The sequence below is a fragment of the Amblyomma mixtum genome, chromosome 3 (assembly GCF_055824585.1).
Source record: "Amblyomma mixtum isolate Tamu chromosome 3, ASM5582458v1, whole genome shotgun sequence".
Classification (NCBI taxonomy): domain Eukaryota; kingdom Metazoa; phylum Arthropoda; class Arachnida; order Ixodida; family Ixodidae; genus Amblyomma; species Amblyomma mixtum.
Genome location: NC_143014.1, coordinates 252,923,230 through 252,945,454, shown reverse-complemented (window position 1 = coordinate 252,945,454; position 22,225 = coordinate 252,923,230). Strand labels below are relative to the sequence as shown.

The 22,225-nt window shown below is 43.1% G+C and overlaps 1 protein-coding gene and 1 pseudogene across 3 annotated transcripts; one reads left to right on the top strand and one right to left on the bottom strand.

Annotated features, from left to right (window-relative positions):
• The first annotated feature begins 6,353 nt into the window (after positions 1-6,353).
• LOC149354385 (uncharacterized) lies at positions 6,354-15,446 on the top strand. 2 transcript variants are annotated; one of them, XM_089583310.1, is made up of 5 exons: positions 6,354-7,146; positions 8,063-8,283; positions 9,116-9,171; positions 11,478-11,592; positions 13,969-15,446. In XM_089583310.1, exons 1-5 carry the CDS (start codon positions 7,108-7,110, stop codon positions 14,069-14,071), a joined length of 534 nt encoding a protein of 177 aa, XP_089439436.1. In that variant the 5' UTR covers positions 6,354-7,107; the 3' UTR covers positions 14,072-15,446. The 2 variants fall into 2 exon arrangements, with proteins under 2 accessions (XP_089439436.1, XP_089439435.1); XM_089583309.1 differs by having other exon boundaries at positions 11,478-11,613.
• On the bottom strand, positions 13,555-22,153 carry LOC149354384 (uncharacterized; annotated as a pseudogene). The gene is made up of 4 exons (XR_016291317.1): positions 22,059-22,153; positions 18,249-18,309; positions 16,649-16,797; positions 13,555-15,656 (listed from the first exon to the last, which is right to left on the bottom strand). The product of XR_016291317.1 is annotated as an uncharacterized LOC149354384 (transcript).
• Positions 22,154-22,225: the final 72 nt, after the last annotated feature.

Here is a 22,225-nt window from a genome sequence, read left to right as displayed (position 1 = left end):
AAACCAATTTATGCTCTGAGAATCTGAAATGCTGTCTGCATTCACGGTATGATATCTGCTTCTAAAGTGCAAAATGTGGCTCATAATAGTATTGTTAGTGGTTACGTCACAGAAAGCCGTCAAGCATGGCTGACATTTTTCAGTCAGTTTGAAAAAAAAGGTAACAAATTTTTAATGTGAAGCAAAAGTTGCTAAATCTAATTTGGCTTGTGCGACTAACTACTATTGCTACTACCTAAATATAGCAGGCAAAATTTGTTTGAATGTCCAGCCTTCAGTTGCAGTGGGTGCTCAAATTTTGAAGCAGATTAAAAATGTATTTATTGCAATTTTTTGTGATGAGAGCTTGTACCCACACAGGGAGGCTGGCACTGTAAAAATAGATTTGCAACACTAATGCCCTCTTCAAAGCTTGGCCACCATTGCCTTCATGCGTAAGGAAGCATTGTTCCAGCTGAAGCACAACTTCCACATCAGCAGTGGTCTGTTGCACTTCTTGGGCTCTGCTATTCTCATCACCACTGCTCTCGCTCAGAAATGGTGCAGCATTGTGCAAGACTGAGTTTGCACCTGCTACTGGACCCGCCACTGTTATGAGCAAATAGCTTTGCGAATCCAGCTGCTGGTAAGCTTGTGCAGCACCTGTGAGGCTGAACTGTTTTAGCAGGAAGAAGATATACTTGGGGCCCTTTGTTCACAGGTGAAACCTGGTTTTACCCGATTCTTGCACCCCAAACGTAGTTCATAAAAATTTCTCCCATAAAATGAGCCTCCTAGATGACAACGGTTTTTGCAGTTCGCAAAACTGAAGACGCCGCAAAAAAAAAATGTGGATATGCAGTGCTTACTTATTTCAGTGAAGTGTCTTTGGTCAACTAGGCATCTTAAACCTTTGTAAATGTTTGCTTTCATGAAGCTAATGAATTTGAGGTTAAGTTCTAAAAGGGCGTTTTAAATGCGAGAGGAAAATACATGGCTAGCGACAAGAAGCCTTATTGCAGTCACTGTCAACGACACCTTAATCCAAGGACTTTGCGCATTTAAAATTGTCGCTAAGTGTTGAATGTTTTCTCACTCTACTAATGAAGGCAGGCGCGGTCTTGCTCAGATGTGGTAGTGGTTCGTAGGAGACTGGCAATATATGCGACAAAGTATTTGTAGACATTAGAAAAAATAATCTTTATTCATAAACAGTTCTTTGGTACAACATGCAATTTTCCTGTTGTTTATAAAATACACAAAAAGGGTGCATTTTATATCCAGCAGAAAAACAATTAGTATATTAAAACTGTCGTTTGCTGTAAAAAATGGTCATAAAAACCACTAACTATTGAGATTTTTTCTAAATAACCCAGTTTTCACCCGAAATTGAGCTCGAAAAATGTCGCCTGATTTTTACCTCCCTATTTCCGGAAAAATAAAACCCAAAAACGAAGGACCCTAAATATGTTACGTGCCATCCTTCCCTCCTTGGTATTTCTCCTTCAGTCCTCCAGAGTCTTCCCAACCTGACTTCTGTTGCTTTGTGTCCTTAGTTGTCCTTGAAGGGGGCTGGATGATGTGGTTAGTTGAGAGTGTACGGTCTGCCTGTAGAGGCCTCTCTACTTTGATAAAAGAAATTGTGAGTTTGCAGTTTTGCACAGAAAAAAAAATTGGCCCTAATCAGTAGTTCGGAATGCACTCACATTAAGTAGAGAGAGACCTAGGCGATATTAAATAAATGCATATCATCTGTATTTTACTTCTTTTTAATTGAAGACAGATTGTGTACAATTTAATCCACATTGTAAATTGATGATTAGGTTAACTTCTCAAGAGGACTAAACATTATACCTGTATTCTTTCTCTTCATAAATTATGCATAAGAGCTTGCTCTGGAAGTGCTTTAGCTCCTGCTGAATGAGTCATCAAAATTGGAAAGATTCTCACATTGCAAAAATGCTATTTAACTGTTCAGCACATTTTGTAGCATGGAGTCTTTTTTTCCATAAAGATAAGGTTGATTTGAGTGCAAAAATTTTTTCTTCTCTTTAGCGGTAAGGGTGATGGTTGTTTATTCTTTCTTTTAATTGGTAGGACCCATCTCCTCACTTTGCCAATTACACTAATTACTCGATTACACTGGATTATATTGAGGAAATGAACTGATTTAATGAATCACTTATTCACTGAAGAAGGTGCAGTACAGTTGAGAAGGATTGTGGCAACAAAGAATAGAAAACTTGAACTGGGCTGCACGTTAGATTTGAGATAGTCCATCAGTCATCCTAAGTAAGTGCGCTGGAGATTATGCATCAGCTCCCGAGCTCTGGCCTCAACTGCCCACCTGCCTGTTGTTCATAGTCGTCACCCACTGTACCTCCAAGAAGCAGTTCTTAGAGCAACTCTGCCAGGCTCTCAGAGGCCGTGTTCTCACAGTTCTAAGGTATACATTCAGTCGGTGCTGGCCCGCCAAAGCATCTGGGCCCTATAGCGAAACGATGAACAAACATTCTCTCTGGAGATGTATGGCATCGCGGCAATGTGGCTCAGATGTCATTTCAAGAAAATAAGGGCAAAACACGTAACAGATGAATGCACCCACACATGACAACCTTACAAATCCTTTGTATGGGGGCATTTTTTCATGTTACCACAACGTTTCACTTGTGGGAATACAGTTACCATTCTTGTGTAAAGACAGCTGTGTCCATCTGCCCTTCTGTTATCAGCAGCTCGCTTTCTTTTGTACCACAGCCTGAAGAAGAGCTTGCAACTTGTACATTAGCATGTAAGCTCGCCAACTAATTGTGTGTAGTTAAATTCTCATTCTTGCTATGCGCACTGTTTGCTTAAGAGATCTTTCACTATCAAACTGGTGACTGTGTGACAGGTGCCTCGTCACGACCGTGGACCAAGATGCAGGCATCAGGACTGACAAGGAACCCTTGGTCACCTTGCAGAAGTAAGCCTACCATTCTTTGCGTAGCTAACCTACCATGGTAACTTAGTGCCTGTGGAATTCTTCGACTTTGAATGAGCTTATAGGTTCATTTTTATTTTTTACTTTTAAGTCAGTGCCGGATGACCAGGACAACAGAAAGGACGAAACACACACTGGCACTTCTCCGCCCTTCTGCTGTACTTGTCTTCAGTGTGCTTATTTATTTATTTATTTGAAAATACTACAGCCCCATGTAGCAGTGATGTGATAGCTGCGCCAATTGCGCCGATGTGCGCCAAAAGGCAAAACCTGCTACATCCTGCTACATTTTTGTTATTCTGCGCCAAAGCTGCGCCAAACGCGTATTTTCACGTTCAAACGCGTATTCTAGTCATTTTTAAATAAAAGTTCCAGTGAATTCCTTGTTGTCCATTTATAACTGCTGTCCTATAGGGGCTTGGCGGCTATAACACAGGGCTGATCTATACTTGGTCGCATAAAAGATTACATGACACTGAAGTTCTAAAATTAGTTATTTGGGCCAACATATGATCTTTCACAATTGCCTCTAATTTAATTAAATTATTGCCAAAACCACGATCTGATTATGAGGCACGCCGTAGTGGGGGACTCCAGAATTGGATCACCTGGGGTTCTTTAATATGCACCTAAATCTGAGTACACGGGTGTTTTTGCATTTTGCTCGCATCGAAATGCCCCTGACATCCTATTGAACAGCACCTTTTTGTTCCCAAAGGTTTCCTCCTTATTTTACTATTTTACTTCTCACAAAGTTAATTTTTTCACTTGGCAATGAGCCTTGAGCTGCTCCAAAAGCTTCTTTCCCTGCTCCAAAATTCCCTTTTGGCTGCTCCAAAAAGCTGCTCCAAAATGGCTTCAGCCAATCACATCACTGATGTAGGGGCTATAAAAAAAATAAGAATAAAATAAGTGAAATAAAAAAACTAACTTGATTAACGTATAAACGTGTGTAAGGGCTGCACTTTTTTTTCCTGATTCTAGGGCCAATTTTCGGGGTGCGGCCCATACATGCAATGTGTGAAATTTTTTTTTTTTAAAGTAAGAAGATGCCAATCAGGCAATGAGCGGCATTTATTCTGCGTTGAATCGTCACTCGCGGAGTATTTCAACTCTGAGCTGGTGCTGTGCTCTGGTGCGCGCTCATACCAAAAGAAGCCGTGCAGCATATCCACTGTCAACATGTAGCCGTTGTTTCGCACTTCCATCACATAGCATAGCAGCTCTTCTAGTTCAGGAAACTTGCACGGCTTGCCTCGGAAAGCATGCTTTTTCAGCTTGTGTTTCTCATTGAATCCTTTTGGTTGCACTATCATCAGATGCACTCCTCGACCACGTCGAATTTCCTGCCCGCCGGGCGTTTGTCATGTTCGAGAACTAACTCCCAGCCATGCAGCTTTTGCGGTGCTTGCCCATCGTGCTAAAACTGCTATGCTCGGCAGCAGCACATGGAAGCCACAACCGCTACAACTACGGCGAACACACCACAAAAGCAACAAAAGGCTGGAGCTGGCGATACTGATGCAGATGAGGATAGCGGAAGGTCGTGGCAAAGGAAAAAGTTGGCAATGATGGTGACTACAACCTCGGGCGCCATCCATGGACGGCACTCAGAAGCTCCTGTGTGCGTGCATGGCCTCAGAGGCTGTGGTGCATGCGTGGCCTCCGCAATCAAGCGCACCGTTGCTCGCAGCTGGAGCCGATCGTGGAGGCCACGGCGCATGCTATTCCCACCTGGGTGGCTATTCCCACCTGGGTCATGGAAAGTTCGGGTGTGGCCCTTACACGGATTTATTTTTTTTAAGCGTTTCCTTCGGGAAAACGGGGTGCGGCCCATACACGGGTGTGGCCCTTACACGCGTTTATGCGTTAAATGTCCACTATTAATTTTTATGAGCATTAAAGTCCCAGCTGCAACAGTAGTGTTTCTGTGAAGTCAGAAACAGCTCTTTACTGAATTTCAGCGCATATTTAACCCCACGTGATTGAAACTAATCGAGAACTCTCTAATACAGGGTGCCTGATAGCTTGAATGCAGCTTCAGTGCATAAAACTTCATTTAATATTACTTTTATGTAGACTATTTTGATTGTAAATGCTTTTCTTAATGCTTTACATGTTCTAATGAAGTAAAGTATTCATTATTTGTGGTTCTACTACATTTCGCTTTCTTTGTGCCTGGCAGGTACTGAGCGGACAAGTCAGAGGATGGGTTCAAAGAGTACACATCACAGCCCTTATTTGGCATCAGTACCTATTATGTCACACACGGCTGCATAACTGTTGGAGACATGGTACGCAGTGGTATCGCCAAAGCCACTTTTGTGAAGTAAATTTTTGTTCTCGTGCCCATTGCTGTAGAAGCTGCGACTGTTACAGTAGTGAACAGCAGCTTTGCTCAGTGGGTGTTTGGTGAGATGTTACCTGTTTGAAAGCTCTCAATGTTAAAGGGACACTGAGGACAAATAGAAGTTGGCCTCTATCGATGGGGTGCCTCATTCTCAATACAAAGTGACAGCTGTCACTGAAAATAGAGGTCTTATAAGCTGGAAAAGAGCTAAAAATTATTATATGTAAGTTTGCTGGCTTAGCACATTAGTCAGCGAAAGCTGATTGGCATTTTAGTGCCCAAGAGGTCTGGAGTGGCAGGCCCATTTTGACGTTTTACCGGTGACTGCCTGTGTAGGCTTCTCACAGGCCTATTTTGGCATCAGTACGCTTACGTGCGTACTCTGCCTTCTTACGCTTGCACACCTCACGGACTCCAGGGCCCGCTTGCATGAAGCAAATAGTCTAGTTCCCACTGCTATCTTATTCGCTGCCTAAACCCTGCATAAGGAAAGAAAGGCGCATAATTGGCTCACTGGGTCGGTGTACCTCAAGCACGCTGTGAGGTGGCAGTGGTTTCCACCTGCAAATTAAGGCAGTTATGTGCCTTTCTTTTTCTGAAAATGAATTGAGGGTTTAGGCTTTCTTGGTTTTGAGGGAAAGCTATTACAGCTTTTGCTGTAAAAATGGCATACAGGTGTCGCCATGAGCAGCCACTTTTGCATGTAAATTGTGTGCATCAACTCCGATAATTTTGGGCGTGGAGAGAAAAAATAATGGCACAAAACTCCTTGCCAATTCTTAAATAAACACTGCAAATGATGCCTACAATGCATTCTTTATACAGTTTGTGTCCACTTACTTCAAGTGCGTTCCATTTAAAGCAACTAAGGTAAGAAAAAATTAAAGCCTTGGGTGAACTATGGCCATATCAGAATGATAAATGCTAAAGCTAGTCTTTACCACATTTTCTTGTGCACTCGCTGTGAGGAATCACTGCGGCAGTTTAAAAAGGCAAGAAATCGCTTAAACGCAGACCCAAGAAGAGCCAAGGTTTGTTACTGTGAATAGCTTTTCGGCAGCGTTAAAAACAGCAACCTGATACAGCCTGGAAAGCTCTCAGTAACGTTTTTGGTCAAGGTAGCATTAGGCCGGTTCTGCTGATCACTGCAAATGGCCATGAGCTGGCAAATCACTTTATTAATCACTTTGCTAAAAACAGTAAATTGTTAGACATTGATAATCTTGAAATTAAGTAGTTAAATATGTCATACCTGTCACCTCATCAGTACTAGCCCATTTTTAACCTGTGTTTGCAAACAGTTCTTCCCGACCAGATGAAATATGCAAGAATTTCTGTAGGCAATAAAAGTGGTGACAAAAACCTGCTGATAAACTACAGGCCTATATCGGTACTTCCGGTGTTTTCTGAAGGACTTGAGAAAGTTATTGCGTCTTTCATACCGAACTTCTTTGAAAAGTCAAATGTTATTCGCAAGTCAGGTGACCTGCAGGGGGCGCCGAAGTAGCACGGCGAAATCTGGCAACACTGCAGCAATGGCGGATCAAGGGAGGGTCACGCAAAATTTGTCTTTAGGGACTGTAGTGGGGTTCTTGAATTGCAACGTAACCTCCCGTTGTTTCGTTGAGAGCGAACGAGTCCTCAGCACAGGACATATCATCTTAATTGGCGCAAAAAACAAAATTGATAGCAACACAGATATTGTCGCTCTGTGCATACAGTCGTCCGGCATGGGTTCGGGCCTGCATGAGTTATCAGTGAAGGTGACAGCTGTTTTTCAAGGACTTTCAGCAAAATGCAAGCAGATTGCTTCTGTCCTCATCCACCTGTCCAGGTAAGTAGAACGCTCTTTTTCTTTTCATCAGCTGGTGTAAAACATCGGTGTGGGAAAGCACAACTTACTGTTCGTCTAGTGCCATGTATGTCGAGCTGTCTCGCTGGTATGAAAGAGGTGAATGGTTTGAAAAGGTGAAGTCACTAGACTGCGCCAATTGCACATTCCGGCACGCGAAATTGTCCTCCCTTTCATAAAGCTGTTGGTTGCACTTGCTTGGCTTGTTCGCCGAGACAATATCGAATAGCCTGTAGTGGCAGGGGTGTACAGAGCATTTTAAAAGCATTTGTGCATTGATATACAGTTTATTTCCCCTCAGGTTTGTAAAGGTTCAGTAAGCCGTAAGCTGATCTTGAAATTGCCTAGGCACAATAGAATATGGTCAGTGATATGACCGGCAGATCCCGTTCCTGGCACACCGCGGCCTGTCGGATAGAACAAACGAGAACAAACGACCAGTTTTCTTTGTAGTGTGACGGTTTTTCAGGTCGGCGGACAGTCGCCCGCTCTCCTCGGCAGATTGGCGGTTGAGCGAAACCACGCCTATCAAAGGCAATGCGTTTTTTTCTAGAAATAAGCGAAACAAGCGACTACATTTATATGCTCACACTCTGATCCTTACCAGGGAAAACCAGTGGCTGGAAGTTTGCATGCACACATTTAGCGCAGCCATATGTTCAAGTTTTGTTGTTGTAGCATGGCTGCAAGAAGTTTATCAGTATGCACTGGGCCTTTACTTCTGTCTAGCTAATATCCTATTAATTTTGTACAGATATCGGTCTCATTATCAGCAGCGTGAGCCTGATGTTGCTTTAAGAGCGTGTTTTATGTATTCTGGCTGCTTGAATAATGTGAATTTTAACTGTTGTCAAAAATTAGTAAATCTTCTGACTCATTCAAAATCTTTTTTTTTAAGGTGGGGCTCCGGGCATTGCTGGTGCTGAGCTGCACAGATGTGGAATGTGCATGGGCAACAAAAAAAAAGGACGTGCAAGAGAAGTATGCACCAGGGCCGCTGTGGAAATTTTGCCACACAAAACTGCCCACTTCTGCACATCTGCTTCCAATCAATGATCGTGAGAGCATGGCTGCATTACTCTGCAGCAGTGCACCCAACTTGGCATTGGCATTCCACAGGTAAATGCTACGTGCATATAGTTTATTTTTTAGTGTTGGTGGATTCAGAAGGCTGCATTTAAGGAAACGTGAATGACTTATCCCTTCATGATGTTTTCGAAGTTATGATTATTTGTGTATGGAGTTTTTGGTCAATTTCTTCATCTCCTTTAAGTGTGGCTCCTTCTGTGCATTGCGCATTGCTCTGCTGAGTCTCTACTGAGGTTTCAGTGTATGTTTCATTTGCCTTTGCAGCTTTACACAACAGTCGTGGTTTTTCATAAGTAAACATTTCTGATATAAATTCAGAGTAAGGCAACAGCAGTACTCAACTGCCATAATGTAATGATGCTTGACAGTGAAATAAATGATTTGGGCAGCCCATAAGGCCGAGTAGGTTTATTTCCTCTGACTGCATCGACTGCAGCTGCCCAGTTTCAAAAAAATTGCACAACCTTCCTTTGCGGTCGTGCTACTTTGGTTAGGCAGATCCTAACATTCCACTCAATGTAAAATGCACCACTAAGGTTCTGCACAGATGTTACTGTGAGCAATAGAAGAAGTATACAGGCAGCTTGGTTTAGCATGCTTACAGATAAAAGAATGTCATGACCATAGACAAGTGAAGACACAGATGGCCTAAGGTGTTGCAACTGCTTTGCACTGTATGTATAATGCTTATGCACCATGATTAATCATATTCTGTGACGTTGGCGTGGTAGTCAGGAAAATTATGTGAATTGACCAAAAAAGCAGAAAGATATGTCTACTTCTACACTCAAGTCTAGTTCATAGTGAGGTGCACTTCATTATTGCCAAGTGTTCAACAATACTGTTTTGGATTCTTGTGCAGAAAACACAAGCAGCCAGGAAAGCTGTACTCTTCAATGCCTGTTCAAAGAATAAGCAGTGAGTATCGGCGAGATGGAGTACTAATTTCTAGGATAAATATGCAATAAGCTGCCCACATAAAAGTTTAGTTTAGTTTAGTTTATTGGGTTTAACGTCCCAAAGCGACTAAGGCTATGAGAGACGCCGTAGTGGAGGGCTCCGGAAATTTCGACCACCTGGGGTTCTTTAACGTGCACTGACATCGCACAGTACACGGGCCTCCAGAATTTCTCCTCCAAAGAAATTCAACCGCCGCGGCTGGGATCGAACCCGCGTCTTTCGGGTCAGCAGCCGAGTACCCACATAAAAGTGTAGTAGCTGGAACTTTCATTTCATGTAATGGTAAGCACATGCTTACAGCCTCATATCATATATTTTTTTACATGCCGTAACTGGACTAAAGAACTTCTTCGGTGAAGTCTGTGTAGCATCGCTTCTGTTTTCTTAACGGAACACATAAAATCACTACCGTACTATAACTGTCATCGTGAGGCCTACCGCTTTGTCATTGTGGCCTGCTGATTTCAGAAGGAATGTGACTGAATGCGAAACAAATTTCTGTTCTTGCAGTGAGGCAAAAGGGCTGTAATAGTCTGCATATTTATATAACTATGGTAACGTGTTTGCCACTCATGTTCAATATCTCAGCACAGCGCTTTCAGTGGAACATTTTTTAGTGTAGTGTGCTCATGTAGCGTCATTCATAGTACGTTTTTGTCTTCACCTTGGAGCTGCTTAAGTGGCGATACAGATGTCATAGCTCTTGGAACTACCTTAAATTTGTTGTCTTGTGGCTCAGAAGCATTTTAGGAAAAGTGCTTTGCTTTGTGACATAATGAAAAGCTGAATATGCTTCTTTAAACAGCATAAAAGACACAGATGCAGACAGAGAGGACACGCACAGCGTTGACTCTGCTTTTGCAGGTACTGGAATATGCTTTTGAACATGCGCTGAATGTGCTTTTTGCAGGTACTGGAAGAACAAATGCAAAAAAACAGATAAGAAAAAGCCTGGCTAGCATTAAAATACTTTTATGTTACTCCACTCGCTTCATGCTGATCTACGAAATGTACACCTTTCAATAAATCATTTAGAGCTTCCGCAAGGTGAAAGAAAAGCTTCCTCATTCTGCTGCATTTGGTGCACAATATAAAGGAAGGGAATGTATAGAGGATAATGTAGATATATATACATTTTTTTAGACTAAAGGTAATTATTGAATAATTGGCACTAGAAGAACACGAGTCAATGAGCGGAAAGTAAGTTGAGTGCAGAGGTGTACATTGTGGAGCACTTAGTGCTGGCATGATTCTTATTCCAAGGTAGAAAACGAAAGCAAGATGGTTAATAAGTGCCCTTGCTCTGTATTGTCTGATATAGATCAATGGCTGATTAAGTGGCTAAAGAAAGAAATTACTTGCATCGTCATGTGCTGATTGCAGTGGCTTGACATGAAGTGATTAATTGCACTGTTCTAGGAAGTAGCTGGCTATTTTTTTAGGCACAGATGCGTAAAAGAAAGTGAGTGTTCATTCACTAGTACCACTGCTCTTTTCTGATGTTCAAGAACATTTGTTTTAAGGGGGGACACTACCCTTAAGAGTGAACTTTGAACCGCTTGCTCATTTCATTGAAACCTGTGAACGTCACTGCTGGGACCACCTCTGCCAAATTTCATTATTCAGCTGAGGGCTTGTCTTGAACATTGTAGTGATTCAATTAAAATGGGATGATTTGCAATCATGTGAATCTATTTTTCTCATCTCCTGTTTCTTCAATCAACTGTCAGCTTAGAAAAACTATCATTTCAATATTACTTGATAATATTGGTATTGTAGCAGGTTTTCTGGAGCAAAATTTTATGAGGAACACAACTGTGCACTCAGTTTGTCTATTTTTTCCCTTTCTTCACACTAAAAAATGAGTTTAAAAGATTTGATGCAAAATGAAAATCCAATGTCATTCTATATGTGGCGTCATTCTTTCAAAGTATAGGAGAACTAAGCAAAATAATTCCACAGTTGTGTGCTCTGGACATTTCCAATGCCAGATAACACAAAAAATTGGAAAAATTACACTTATATTTCAAACAATAGTTTTCCTAAGCAAGCATAGTCATCCTTGGCACAAAGATTGGATTGCATGCTTCATACTTATTCTAGAATAATTAAATTTGGCAGAGGTGGTCCCAGCAGTAATTTAAACTAGCCCCACAAGTTTCAGTGATATAGAGCAAGTGGTTCAAAAGTTCACTGTTTAGGGTAGTGGCCCCCTTAAGGTAGCTATTTATTATTTATTTATTCAATTGTGCTTATTTGTGCAGACAAAAAGACCCGCTGCCATTGCTGCCCTCTGCCGCTTCTGGTGCTGCTCAAGGAAGAGGCAACGGACCTAGAAAGCAAGACTGCAGAAGGCGTATTGGCATACATATGTGACGTGTATGGCTCGGAGACTGTGAAGTGAAGTCTTTATTTCATAGCAAAGTGTACAAAAAGAAGTACTGGTCAATCCAAGCACATAGTGCTTGTTAGAAGACCAGGCAGCCAGTGTTGCATCCTTAAACTAGGATATAAAACAATATACATTCATAATATTCACATAACGGGAAAAATAATAATACAAGGTAAATACAAGTAATACAATCCTATGCGAACAAAGTATAAAAATGAGAAAATATAAAAAAAACAAAAAAAAACTTGTCAAGTTTCCCACTTGGAAAAAAAAAATCACACATTACAAGACAAAGTTGAACACCATTTCCTTACTTCTCTCAGCATTACAGCTCGTGATTTTAAATCGTACAGTATCTCACTTAGTTCATTGAATATCTGAGGTACATAATAATTTCTGGCTTTCTTTCCATAGTTCGTAAAGACTTGTGGTTTAACATATTTCTTAGTTTTTCGGTGTAATACATCTTTCTTTACTAATAGCTTAAAATTGTTAGAATAATAGTAGCGGGTCAACACAGTAAACTTAAATAGCTCATGCACTGGAAGTATTCCTAGTATGCGGTATTTCTCATGTGTCTCTATATGTTCCCATTCCGTTTCATAGGCTATGCTATTGACAATTCTTTTCATTATTCGGTTGCCGTTGCCTCTTCCTGGGAAGAGATTGAGCGTATAACATGTGGTCAGCAATCTACACCAGCATGGCACAAGTATAGGAAGGGCCTTGGCCTTGTAACTGTAAGCATTGCACACGCTTGCTTGACCCGTGCCAAGACGTATCTGCGCACAAGGGCCGCACCAGATATTGGTCCATTTCTGAGCCTTATCCTCAGAACATCCCATGTAAGCACCCCTGCCATGCGAGCTGGTAGTGCCAACGAAGATGCTGCACGCAGTACATATGTGCAGTGGCAGGAAGCCCAGGGCCATAGAGTTGAGTTACAGCTGACTGGCCTGATTTTGCATATTGATCTGCCTTTTATTATCTGCTCTCCCAATGGCAGGGTGACCTTTCTCTGCCAGTGCTGTGAGGGCAGGGAGGTCCTATTGGAAATTAAGTGTCCTGTAAAGCTGCAAAATTCTTTCAGCAGTAGTGAAATGCTGAGGCCAAAGTTAGAATATGTCACTCAGGTAAATGTGCAGATGGCTATCTGTGGTGTTAAGGAAGCGCACTTTTTTGGTTTTTGCAATCACCTAGAGTTTACATGTGTAGATGTGATTTATGATGAAGAGATCTTCAAATCTTTCGAAGACTCAGTTGTTGACATCTACAAGGCACGTGTAGTGTCCGAGCTTTTGCAGAAAGTGGGAGAGTAAATTTTTTGTTTCATTTAGTCCCTTGTGTCTTTGCTGTTAAGTGTCAGATGTTCTATCACACTGCTTAAAGGGGCCATAAAGCATGATGAAAAGAGAGCAAGGGGAAAAAACTGGAAATTTATGGGTATAACATTCTGAAGCAACCTGTGGGCTGTGAGGGACTCCGTACTGGAGGGCTCCATATTATTTTTGACTGGCTGCTTTATGTTTTATAGGGGTTTAACGTCCCAAACCAACTCGGGCTATGAGCGATGGCGCAGTGAAGGGCTCCGGAAATTTCGACCACCTGTGGTTGTTTAACATGCACTGACATCGCACAGTACACGGGCCTCTAGAATTTCGCCTCCATCGAAATTCGCCCGCCGCTGCCGGGATCAAACCCGCGTCTTTCGGATCAGCAGCCGAGCGCCATAATCACTGAGTCGACCAGGTGGGGTTCTTTAATGTGCACAGAGAGACGGTAAAACTTATTTTTTGGTCAGTGTTGAGCAGTGTGCTGGGGAAGGCCCCCTATTCTAGGAGCCCCACGGCAACTGAAACTGCTGTTGACCGACCGGTCAGGTGAAGCTGGTCGGCCAAGTTATGGCTGGCCCGGGCAGCTTCGCACTGCTCCAGGGTAGGGTTAGGAACTGAGGCACCACGTGATCACATCAACACCTTGCAGCATGAGGGCTCCCTTTGTGTTAAGACTCCATCGAAAGTGAGGCATTGCATCTATGAAGTTGCAATTACATAACATCATCGATGAGTCGTAGGTAAACCTGCTCTTTGCCCTCACCAGAAAGTGCACATCCTTGTTGCATAGGCAAATTTCCAACATGCTTAGCCATTTCCCTTGCTCTTCTGTTACCATACCAGTTAGTGGCCCCTTTAATGCTTAGGACATAATGCAGGTGCTCTGTCTGTGGTATGAAAACTGTAAACATTACTTACTGCTTCTAACCGAGTGCCTTTCTGCACAGCTGTTGAAATTAGGGGACTCAGCATTTTTGATTGTATTCATTCTAAAATAAAGCCTAAGAATGCCTCTTCATCTTTTTGCAGAGCTAGGCAGCCATGCTCGAGCTACAACTACCTGCTTCTAGTTGTTTCATGGGAATATGCCCGAAGTATGTGTATGCACTACCTTGGATTTTGGAATTGGTAATGCTTGATGGTCACGCCTAACACGTCATCACTAGAAATGCCTTGCAATGATCCCCATCTTTCAACAAGCCTTTATTGAAATGCTGGCTGAAAATCTGTTTGGATATGGTTTGCCATGCATGCAAAACATGTCAGATTTATGCCCAGTATGCACTCAGGGAAGAGAGATGAACACCCAAAGGATAACCGGTTCCAGCACAGCTCGGAGAGCACACAGAATAGAGGTACAAAACAATTCTGTGCATGCAACCACAGTAGTGGCCAGTGCTTTGAGCATCCGCTTCGTATGCAGGATGTGCAAGGTTCAGTGCCCAATCCTACCAAACAGTGACCACTGGGTATAAGCTTTTGTGTTTGAATTGCTCAGAAAAATGGATTTCTTTCCCTGCCTCCAGCAGACCACGCTTCAGCCATGGTGTTCCTTGCACCATAAATAAAATCAGTTCATCAGTTGTATGCAATCACATTTATTCAACAAGAGCAATTGTTCCATTTTGTTACCTTTAGCATTAACATAGAACAAACTTACAATAATTGACGCACAATTGCAGTATCTCACAGGAAATGATGTGCAGCAATAATTGAGGATGAAAGGTTCGTTATACCAGCAATGACCTTGAGGATGTCATCCAACTGCCCAACCATGTTACACGGCCCTTTTGTTGCCAGGATCTTGAACATTTTCATCCGTTGGATTGCATGTTCGACACGCAACCTGGCAGTAGCAGTTGTCTGGGTTTGAAGAGCTTCCCCCTTAGACAGCTGCTTCTTTTGTTTTTTGAATGTAGCCGGGTTAAGAAGAGTGAGGTAGTGTGTGCAAATTTCGTCAATTAAAAACCCACGGTCAGTCATGATTGCATCTGATATTGGCTCAAGTGCATCAATCAGGCCACTTTGTTCGAATATGGCCTTATCAGACACGTGTCCCCCATAGCCTTTGCTTATATAAGCAATCATGCCAGCTGGAGTGATGGCTACCATATATTTAGCTGTGAATCCCCTCTTGTAGTGTGAATACACTCTCAGTGCACACTGCAAACAGTTGGGCTGCCCCAAAGCTATCTCGGTGCAGTCAACAACAACTCTTACCTTACGAAACTGCTTTGGCAGATGTTCAACAATTTCCTCTTTCGAGGGGAGCATGACAACAAATTTTAGAACTTCAGACAATACCTGCACTGTTTCTGCAATGATGTTGTTGCATGTCGTTATTGTGGAGTCAAAGAAATGCCTGAGTAAGGCGGTTGATATATTGTGCTTTAACTTCATCAACATTAAAACAGTCCTCTCTCTGGCTGACATGTGCTGTCGACCAGACAGTGGGCGTAGTTTTTTGTAGCACTTGATGAGTGCGTTCAGAACTGCTACTGACTGCAGCCCTGTGAATGTTACATTTTTGTCAGTGATCATATCTGCAAACGTTTTTGGGAATCCTCCAGATTTCACTTGCACTGCTTGTCTTCTGTACAACGCTTAAGTGAGCCCAATTCCAGGAGGATGCCTGCAATGTCCCTTTCTTGCTCCGAGTGCTTGGTTATAAATTGCAGAGCTTGTGGCGCTGGAACTGTAGTTGTGCATGATAAATCCTATTGGGAAAAAAAAATGGCAATCACATTGCTTAGTAAAGCAAGTTTTGCTTTACGCAAGACGTTTGAAAACAAGACAGTTGTAGCGTTCATGCTAATGCATGTAGCTATTGCATCAATAAAAAGTATTGAGTGATATGTCAACCCACTGTACTCTCTGCATCTTCATTGCACAGAGCCATTGAGGAACTGTGCTCTATACTCAAGCCCCAGGTCAGAGTAGAGTCCTGGAAGAAAAATTTGGCCTAGAGATGAAGTGATTTGCTTCACAAGTAAAACAGTACGAATGGCAAGTTGCCCATGCCAGTAAGATTGAGGTGCAGTGCATTTGGCAAGTACACTCAGATAGTGAATGGCATTTTACCAATTTCCTCAAGAGAAGAATATGTTGTATCTTGCTAGTACTTGCTGTGGGGCAGAAACACTGAGGCTACTGAGAAAGGTTGAGCTTAACGCAACAATGTGTGAGAAGCAAAATGATAAATGTAGCGTTAAGAGACTGGATGAGAGCAGAGTTGGTCGGGGATCAAACACGAGTTAATGATATTCTAGTCAAAAGAAAGAAGCAATGAGCATGGGCAGGACATGTAATGCAAAGGCGTGATAATCTGATGGTCGTTAAGGAGCGTAACTGACTGGATTCCAAGAGAATGCGAGCACAGCAGGGGGCAGCAAGAAAGTCTGGTGGGTGGACGAGATTAGGGAGTCTGCAGGGGTAAGATGGCTGCAGCTGACGCCAGACAGGGTTATTTGGAGAAAGATGAGAGAGGCCTTCGTCCTGCAGTGGGTGTAGTCAGGCTGATGATCAAGGATGGTAAGTACCGTGCTGGTGCTAGCCGATTTGCCAGAACAAAACTCCGCTTTCTCGGGTGTCTGTGAACAGGTCTGTGTGACTGGTTCAGCCTAGAGCATATGCAGTAATAAAAAGAATGTTTCCCGTCGTGCAGTGAAACTGTTTACTTGGAACAATACACCACACAAACATATGGTACCTGGGCAGAGTGTCGGGCATGTCGTGCAAGCCTAGCCGATGCCAACTCCTTGATGCAGGCAGCCTTGTCTTCATCGTGTGTTGAAATTTTTGGAAGATTCTGTGTTTGTATAGCTGTTTTCTTCAGGCATTTTCGTTGGCACTTGAGCTCTGAGAAGTAAAACAATCACTTTTGTGTCTTGTGGCTTTTCTCAAGGGGAAGAAATGGTGATTTGAGGTAGTGGCTGTCGGCCATGGAAACAACAAACTTTCAGTCAAGTTTAAGAGACTAACTTAAAACAATACAAATGGCTACCCCTATCCATGTGGTAGAAACTATTTGGAGCCCTCCCCTATGATGTTCCTCCTAGCTCATGTGCACCTTTTTAAACCCCACATACTATTAACACATTACCCCAACCTATGGGCTAGAGTCAATAGTGCTGAAGTAAAATTTGTTCAATACAAATGAAGATAGCAAATAAAAAAGAGAGTTTGGCACAGCCATTTGTGCTTGCCATATATTTAAAGTATACAGTGGTGAGCAAGCTTTTCTGGAAGGCTCGAGCAGCGTGCTGTGTAGTAAATGAAGTGAGCTTTAAAGCAGCTGCTTTGCCAGGGCCAAGGAACTTGTGCCTGCACAGTTTATAGTTCCCGAATTTTTCGCATGCGGCAATTCAAATGCGACGAGCGCAGAACAAACGACTTTGCGGGGGCATTTACCAGGCTGCCTTGGGATTGTGAAGCCCTTGAGCAACAATTAAGCAGCTCCCTTACGGGGATTTATATGACGATAGATGTTTGATCAGAGGTCGGCTCACTTGAGCACTCGAGCGGCGTGTTGCAGAGCAAATTAAGTTAAATCTTTCGCAGCTGCTTCGCTAGGGGCAACCCACCGTGTTGGCTCAGTGCCTTGGTGTTCAACTACTGATCTCAAAGCAGCGTGGTCGAATCCTGGCCGTATTTCGATGAGAGGCGAGATGCAAACACACCCATGCATTGTGTGGGAGCGCATAGAAGAACCGCGTCAAAGAGTAGTATGAATTAATCTGGAGCCTTTTCTTACAGTCCATGCGTCGCTTAGGGACGTTAAAGCCGATATATCGCTGAGGGCAAGGTGCATTTGTGCCTGTGCGGTTAACTTATTGGCTGTGCTCGAGGGCAAGGTATGTGCTTTGGGATTTCACCTCATTTACTCCGCACAGCACTGCTTGAGCGCTCTAAACAAATTTGGTCACTTCTGTACTGACAAAATTACACCGCAAGTTTGGACAACGGACAGCACTGGTATAGTAATCTAGTACACTGTAGCAATGGCGCAGTGCACATTGCCTTTGCCCAGAATTATGCAAAGAAAATGCCTCTTTGGCTCCGTGTGTTTAGATCGGATCGCTGCTGGCCCGAACATCTACAAACGGATACATGCAACCTGAGGCTCAGTTGTCGCCCCGGTGAACACATTACACAGTCGAAAGGTCTCCAGAGCCACTAAAAGTGGCACAATTGCAATCATTCTCAGTCAGCACCTCCCATGTATGCACGCATGTATCGAAATCACAAACTTTAATACAATATTAGTAAACTTTAATATTGTAATATGCTAATAGCATTTCACTACTCACCCAGGAAAAAGAAGTTGTGTTGAGTAAAGTGGCAGGAGCAGACAGCCATTGTTGATGATACCTGTTTCCCGATAAGGAGCCTTGTTATCCCCATTGCTCTGTGTCGCGGATCATCCTCGCACAAAGGGAACTTATCAAAAGAGACTGAACAGTCTTTCCACCTTGCCGACATGCACTGTGGAACACAGCAATGCTCTACTTAGATTTCTGTTTCTTCGCCGCTGGCCGCTCCCTTGTGCTTCTCTGCGTTGTGCAAGTGGCCGCCGTCTGCTTCACACCCTCACTCAGTTGTTTCGAGTGCCTGTCGCTAGGCGTCGCATGAAATGCTGGACCTGATGGACATTGTGTCACGGCGCAGCTTTGTCATGTGAATTTGAACTTTTGGGTCGTTCCTGTGGTTTGGTTTGTGTGGGCATTGCTTGCAGACGTGCGGTTTCGGTCTTTCTCTCCTTAAAACTGGCGCTCACATCGCTGCAAAACGGGTGTTGTGCACTGCCTCAACCTGCAGAAACTTCACTGCAAATGGATACAGCATGTTCCTGAGTGCCATCAAGTATAGGGAGCGGCAAAAATAGTGCGCCGTTGCAATCCGCTGGCAGACTGCCTGCGACGGTCAACCCTAGGCTATATGCTTCGAGCATTTTGTTGGCGGCAGAGTTTGAAAGCATTATGGAAGTTGAAGAATTCTGTTAAGTAGGTTGTTTTCTTTCCTTGAGGAGCACCAATTTCTCCCTCGGACAACTTTGGCTATGTGCCACATCTGGTCTAGCATGACAGCAGCAGCACTGTGCGAGCTATGTTTGCAATTATATGCTGTTTGGCCTCTGTCAGTACAGCGTGACAACTTAAGATGTTAAAGGACAGCATGATTTATTCCTCAGACATTTGCGCTGACTGCGAGTAGCTCGAATCCATAGCTAATACTCAAGGTGTATGTGGTCACTGCCGTCAGCTGTCGAAATGGTGACACCGCAGCCACATACGGCGGCATCTCGTTCGCTGGCACTGCTAGGTCGTGGTGTTAAGGTATGTTTACGAGCACTTGTAAGAGTTATAAATTGTACATGAGGCCATTTTTGCTAATTTCATGCTCAAACTGAAAGACGTTTTCACCAGAACACTAGTCGAGATGAGCACGCAGCAAGTGTGGAAAATTATAATTAAGCAAGCTGTTACACTTGAGTTCCCTGTTCGTGTGGACCCGCATGTTGAAGTAATGTTTCCTCATTTCCTGTGTGCAGAGAGGGACGCTGACAGACAAGGTGACCGCATTAGGAAGTGATGAGATTATTATTTACCGCCTTTCTTTTCGTACTCTGAGTCACTAAGTTGGGAAAAGCTTCACTTCAGGATAACATAATTTAAAAAATAGCAGCCAACATAGTCTAGCTGTTTTTCACCTTTCATTGTACAGAACTTAGGAGAATTGACATCTGAGACAAATTTTATAATACTGAACTGTCACTCTGCAGCAAAGCATCATTCGCAAACTGTTTAGTTGCTGAACATGCATGTGAAGTAAATAAATGTCTCACGTCTATAGCTTACATATGTGATGCATTGCACGCTTGCATGTAGTATTATTGCACTTAATGATTGACTAATTGAGAGGGAGATTGGTGATTTCAAGAAGTGCAAGATGCTACAAGGAAGGCAGAGGCTGGTCTATTGGTTGTTTAGCCCATAATGATCAAGAGTAATAATCATGCTATAAAACAGGTAGTTTTATAAAGCCAAGGAACACATTGTGTTCACAGACATTCCAGACTTTTTGGTATCACTAGTGTCTTACGGATGGTTTATGAAAGTCATTTAACATGCAAATTGTGCCGCATTGGTAACACCAAAGCTAAAACTGAGTGCGAATGCTTTTTGTTCAACATTGCACATGATTTTGTAACAGGAACTTGTAGAAAATGCTGAAAACAACTCGGATCAAGCTTTTGTGTCTGCTGTAAAACCAAAGCACGATATATTTTTTACGCTCGACCATACTATTTATTATAATTTGCTATTTGTCACTCATCTCCTGCATTAAACTCATTTATTACATGCTGCAGAAAATGCACTGCAAAAGCCTTTGCAAGACAAAGATATGATGTTATTACCCGCAGGACAAGAAGAGTTTCACATTAATAGCCAACAAACTTGCTCCTCTTGCAGTTCAACAGTAAAGCTACGCATGTCAAGAGCTTGTTTCATTTTTGACTGCTATTTGCTTGCTGTTTTGTCTTTGTGCCTGACTTTGGTTACGTTGTGGTGCCTGTAGCGAAGGTCTGCAGCAGGCTTTGAAGCCTTCCTTTGGCTTTAGGTTTTCATTAGGAAAAACACAAGGCAAGCTCATCTTTTGCCTAGCTGCCAGTGTTGTTACTTACCTACCTTACCTTGAACAGTGTGCATACAGTGCGTTATACATTTCCACATTTCTGTATATAGCTAGGCATCAACAGCTGAGGTGCCAACCATAGGTGACATCTGTCCGTACACAGGCTGGTGGTTCCCCTTCAACTAGGCTCAGAGCACAAAGTACATGACAGCAAAATGGCTACAGGCTCTCCTCTGCCTTGATGGGAAGCAGCCCTGACTTTTCATCCTGAAGCTATATTGATCATTCAGGAGATGACACAAAACAAAGCATTTATTTTTGTACATAATGTAGCAACCAGCATTGGGAAGTCCAGTACAGAAATTCATAACATTCAGAGCTGAAAGTTATATGTAAATGGCACGTAATGTCCCACACTATCTTGCAGGATGTGAAATGCATTGCAGTGCAGTGCATAACTATGCAAATATAATTTTGTTTGCAAGCAAAGTTCTTATGCATCCACCAAAGCCGCAGTGAGTGGACGCCTCTCACTGCTGGAATAGCTGCCATGTAACTTGCCCATCCAGGCTCTTGATGGACATAAAAGTAGAGGTTTTCAGCCACAAAGTCTCAGTGCATGCTTGTCGGGGCATATAATTCGTACATGCAGAAAGACTACAGTAGTGCTGAAAATTCAACACATTTGTAATGCAGTTGCATTTTTGCATTACAGCTCAACTAAAATTAAATCACTTGACAGAGTTGCTAAGCATGCCAGCTTCTGCAGTAATTATTTCATAAAGCATAGCAAATATCCAACGAAAGGAATTAGCTGGCAAGTGCAAAAACCGATAATAAAACAGATTGTGCCCCTTGCCAAGGTTGTAAAACATTGATAAGTCCACAGATTTTTGAGAGGAGGAGCGATACGTGGGCAATGAGGAACACCATAGTAAAGGCCTCCATATTAATTGAGAGCACCGGGAGTTCTTTAACGTGCGCTGACATCGCGCAGTACACCGGCGCCTTTCGCCTCCATCGAAACGGGGCCGCCGCGTCCCGGATCGGGTCCTCCGACCCAGTAGCCGAGCGCCCTAACCGCTAGGCCACCGCGGGCTGTATAGAAAAAGCACCGAAAGTCCTCCGAGGAGGATTTGCACAGTTCAAGCTCTTTGCCGTCGCAGCCACCCTGCTACAATGTGCGCACCAGTGCGCTCGTGCGTAATGCTAGGCTGCGGTTGCTGGTAGTCCACATATTCAGCGCCTGGAAGCGCGAAACCTCTAGAAAACATGTGCTCTGATATATATTAGAAAACTGTGTAGCAGCCACACGATAACCGTAACAACAGGCGGAATTTTGTAGCGAGTGGATGAAGCGTCCTAAACTTCAGCGCGAAGAGACGACGCATGTCTTAACGTTCGCACTTACAACGCTTTTCCGCCGTTAATTCGAATACGGAACGTCGAGCGCAAGCATAATAATGCACGTAGAACGTGCTGACCTTTCTTACGACTTCATTCGCGCGTATTAACAAATTAAGAACGAGTTTAAGCTTCGCAATTCTGCATTTCAAGGAGAGCGCTGTACACGCGCATCTCGCCGAACGACCTGGAAGTCGAGTACCCAGCATGCCTTGAGGCTCGTTCAGATTGAACACCACCTAGTGAA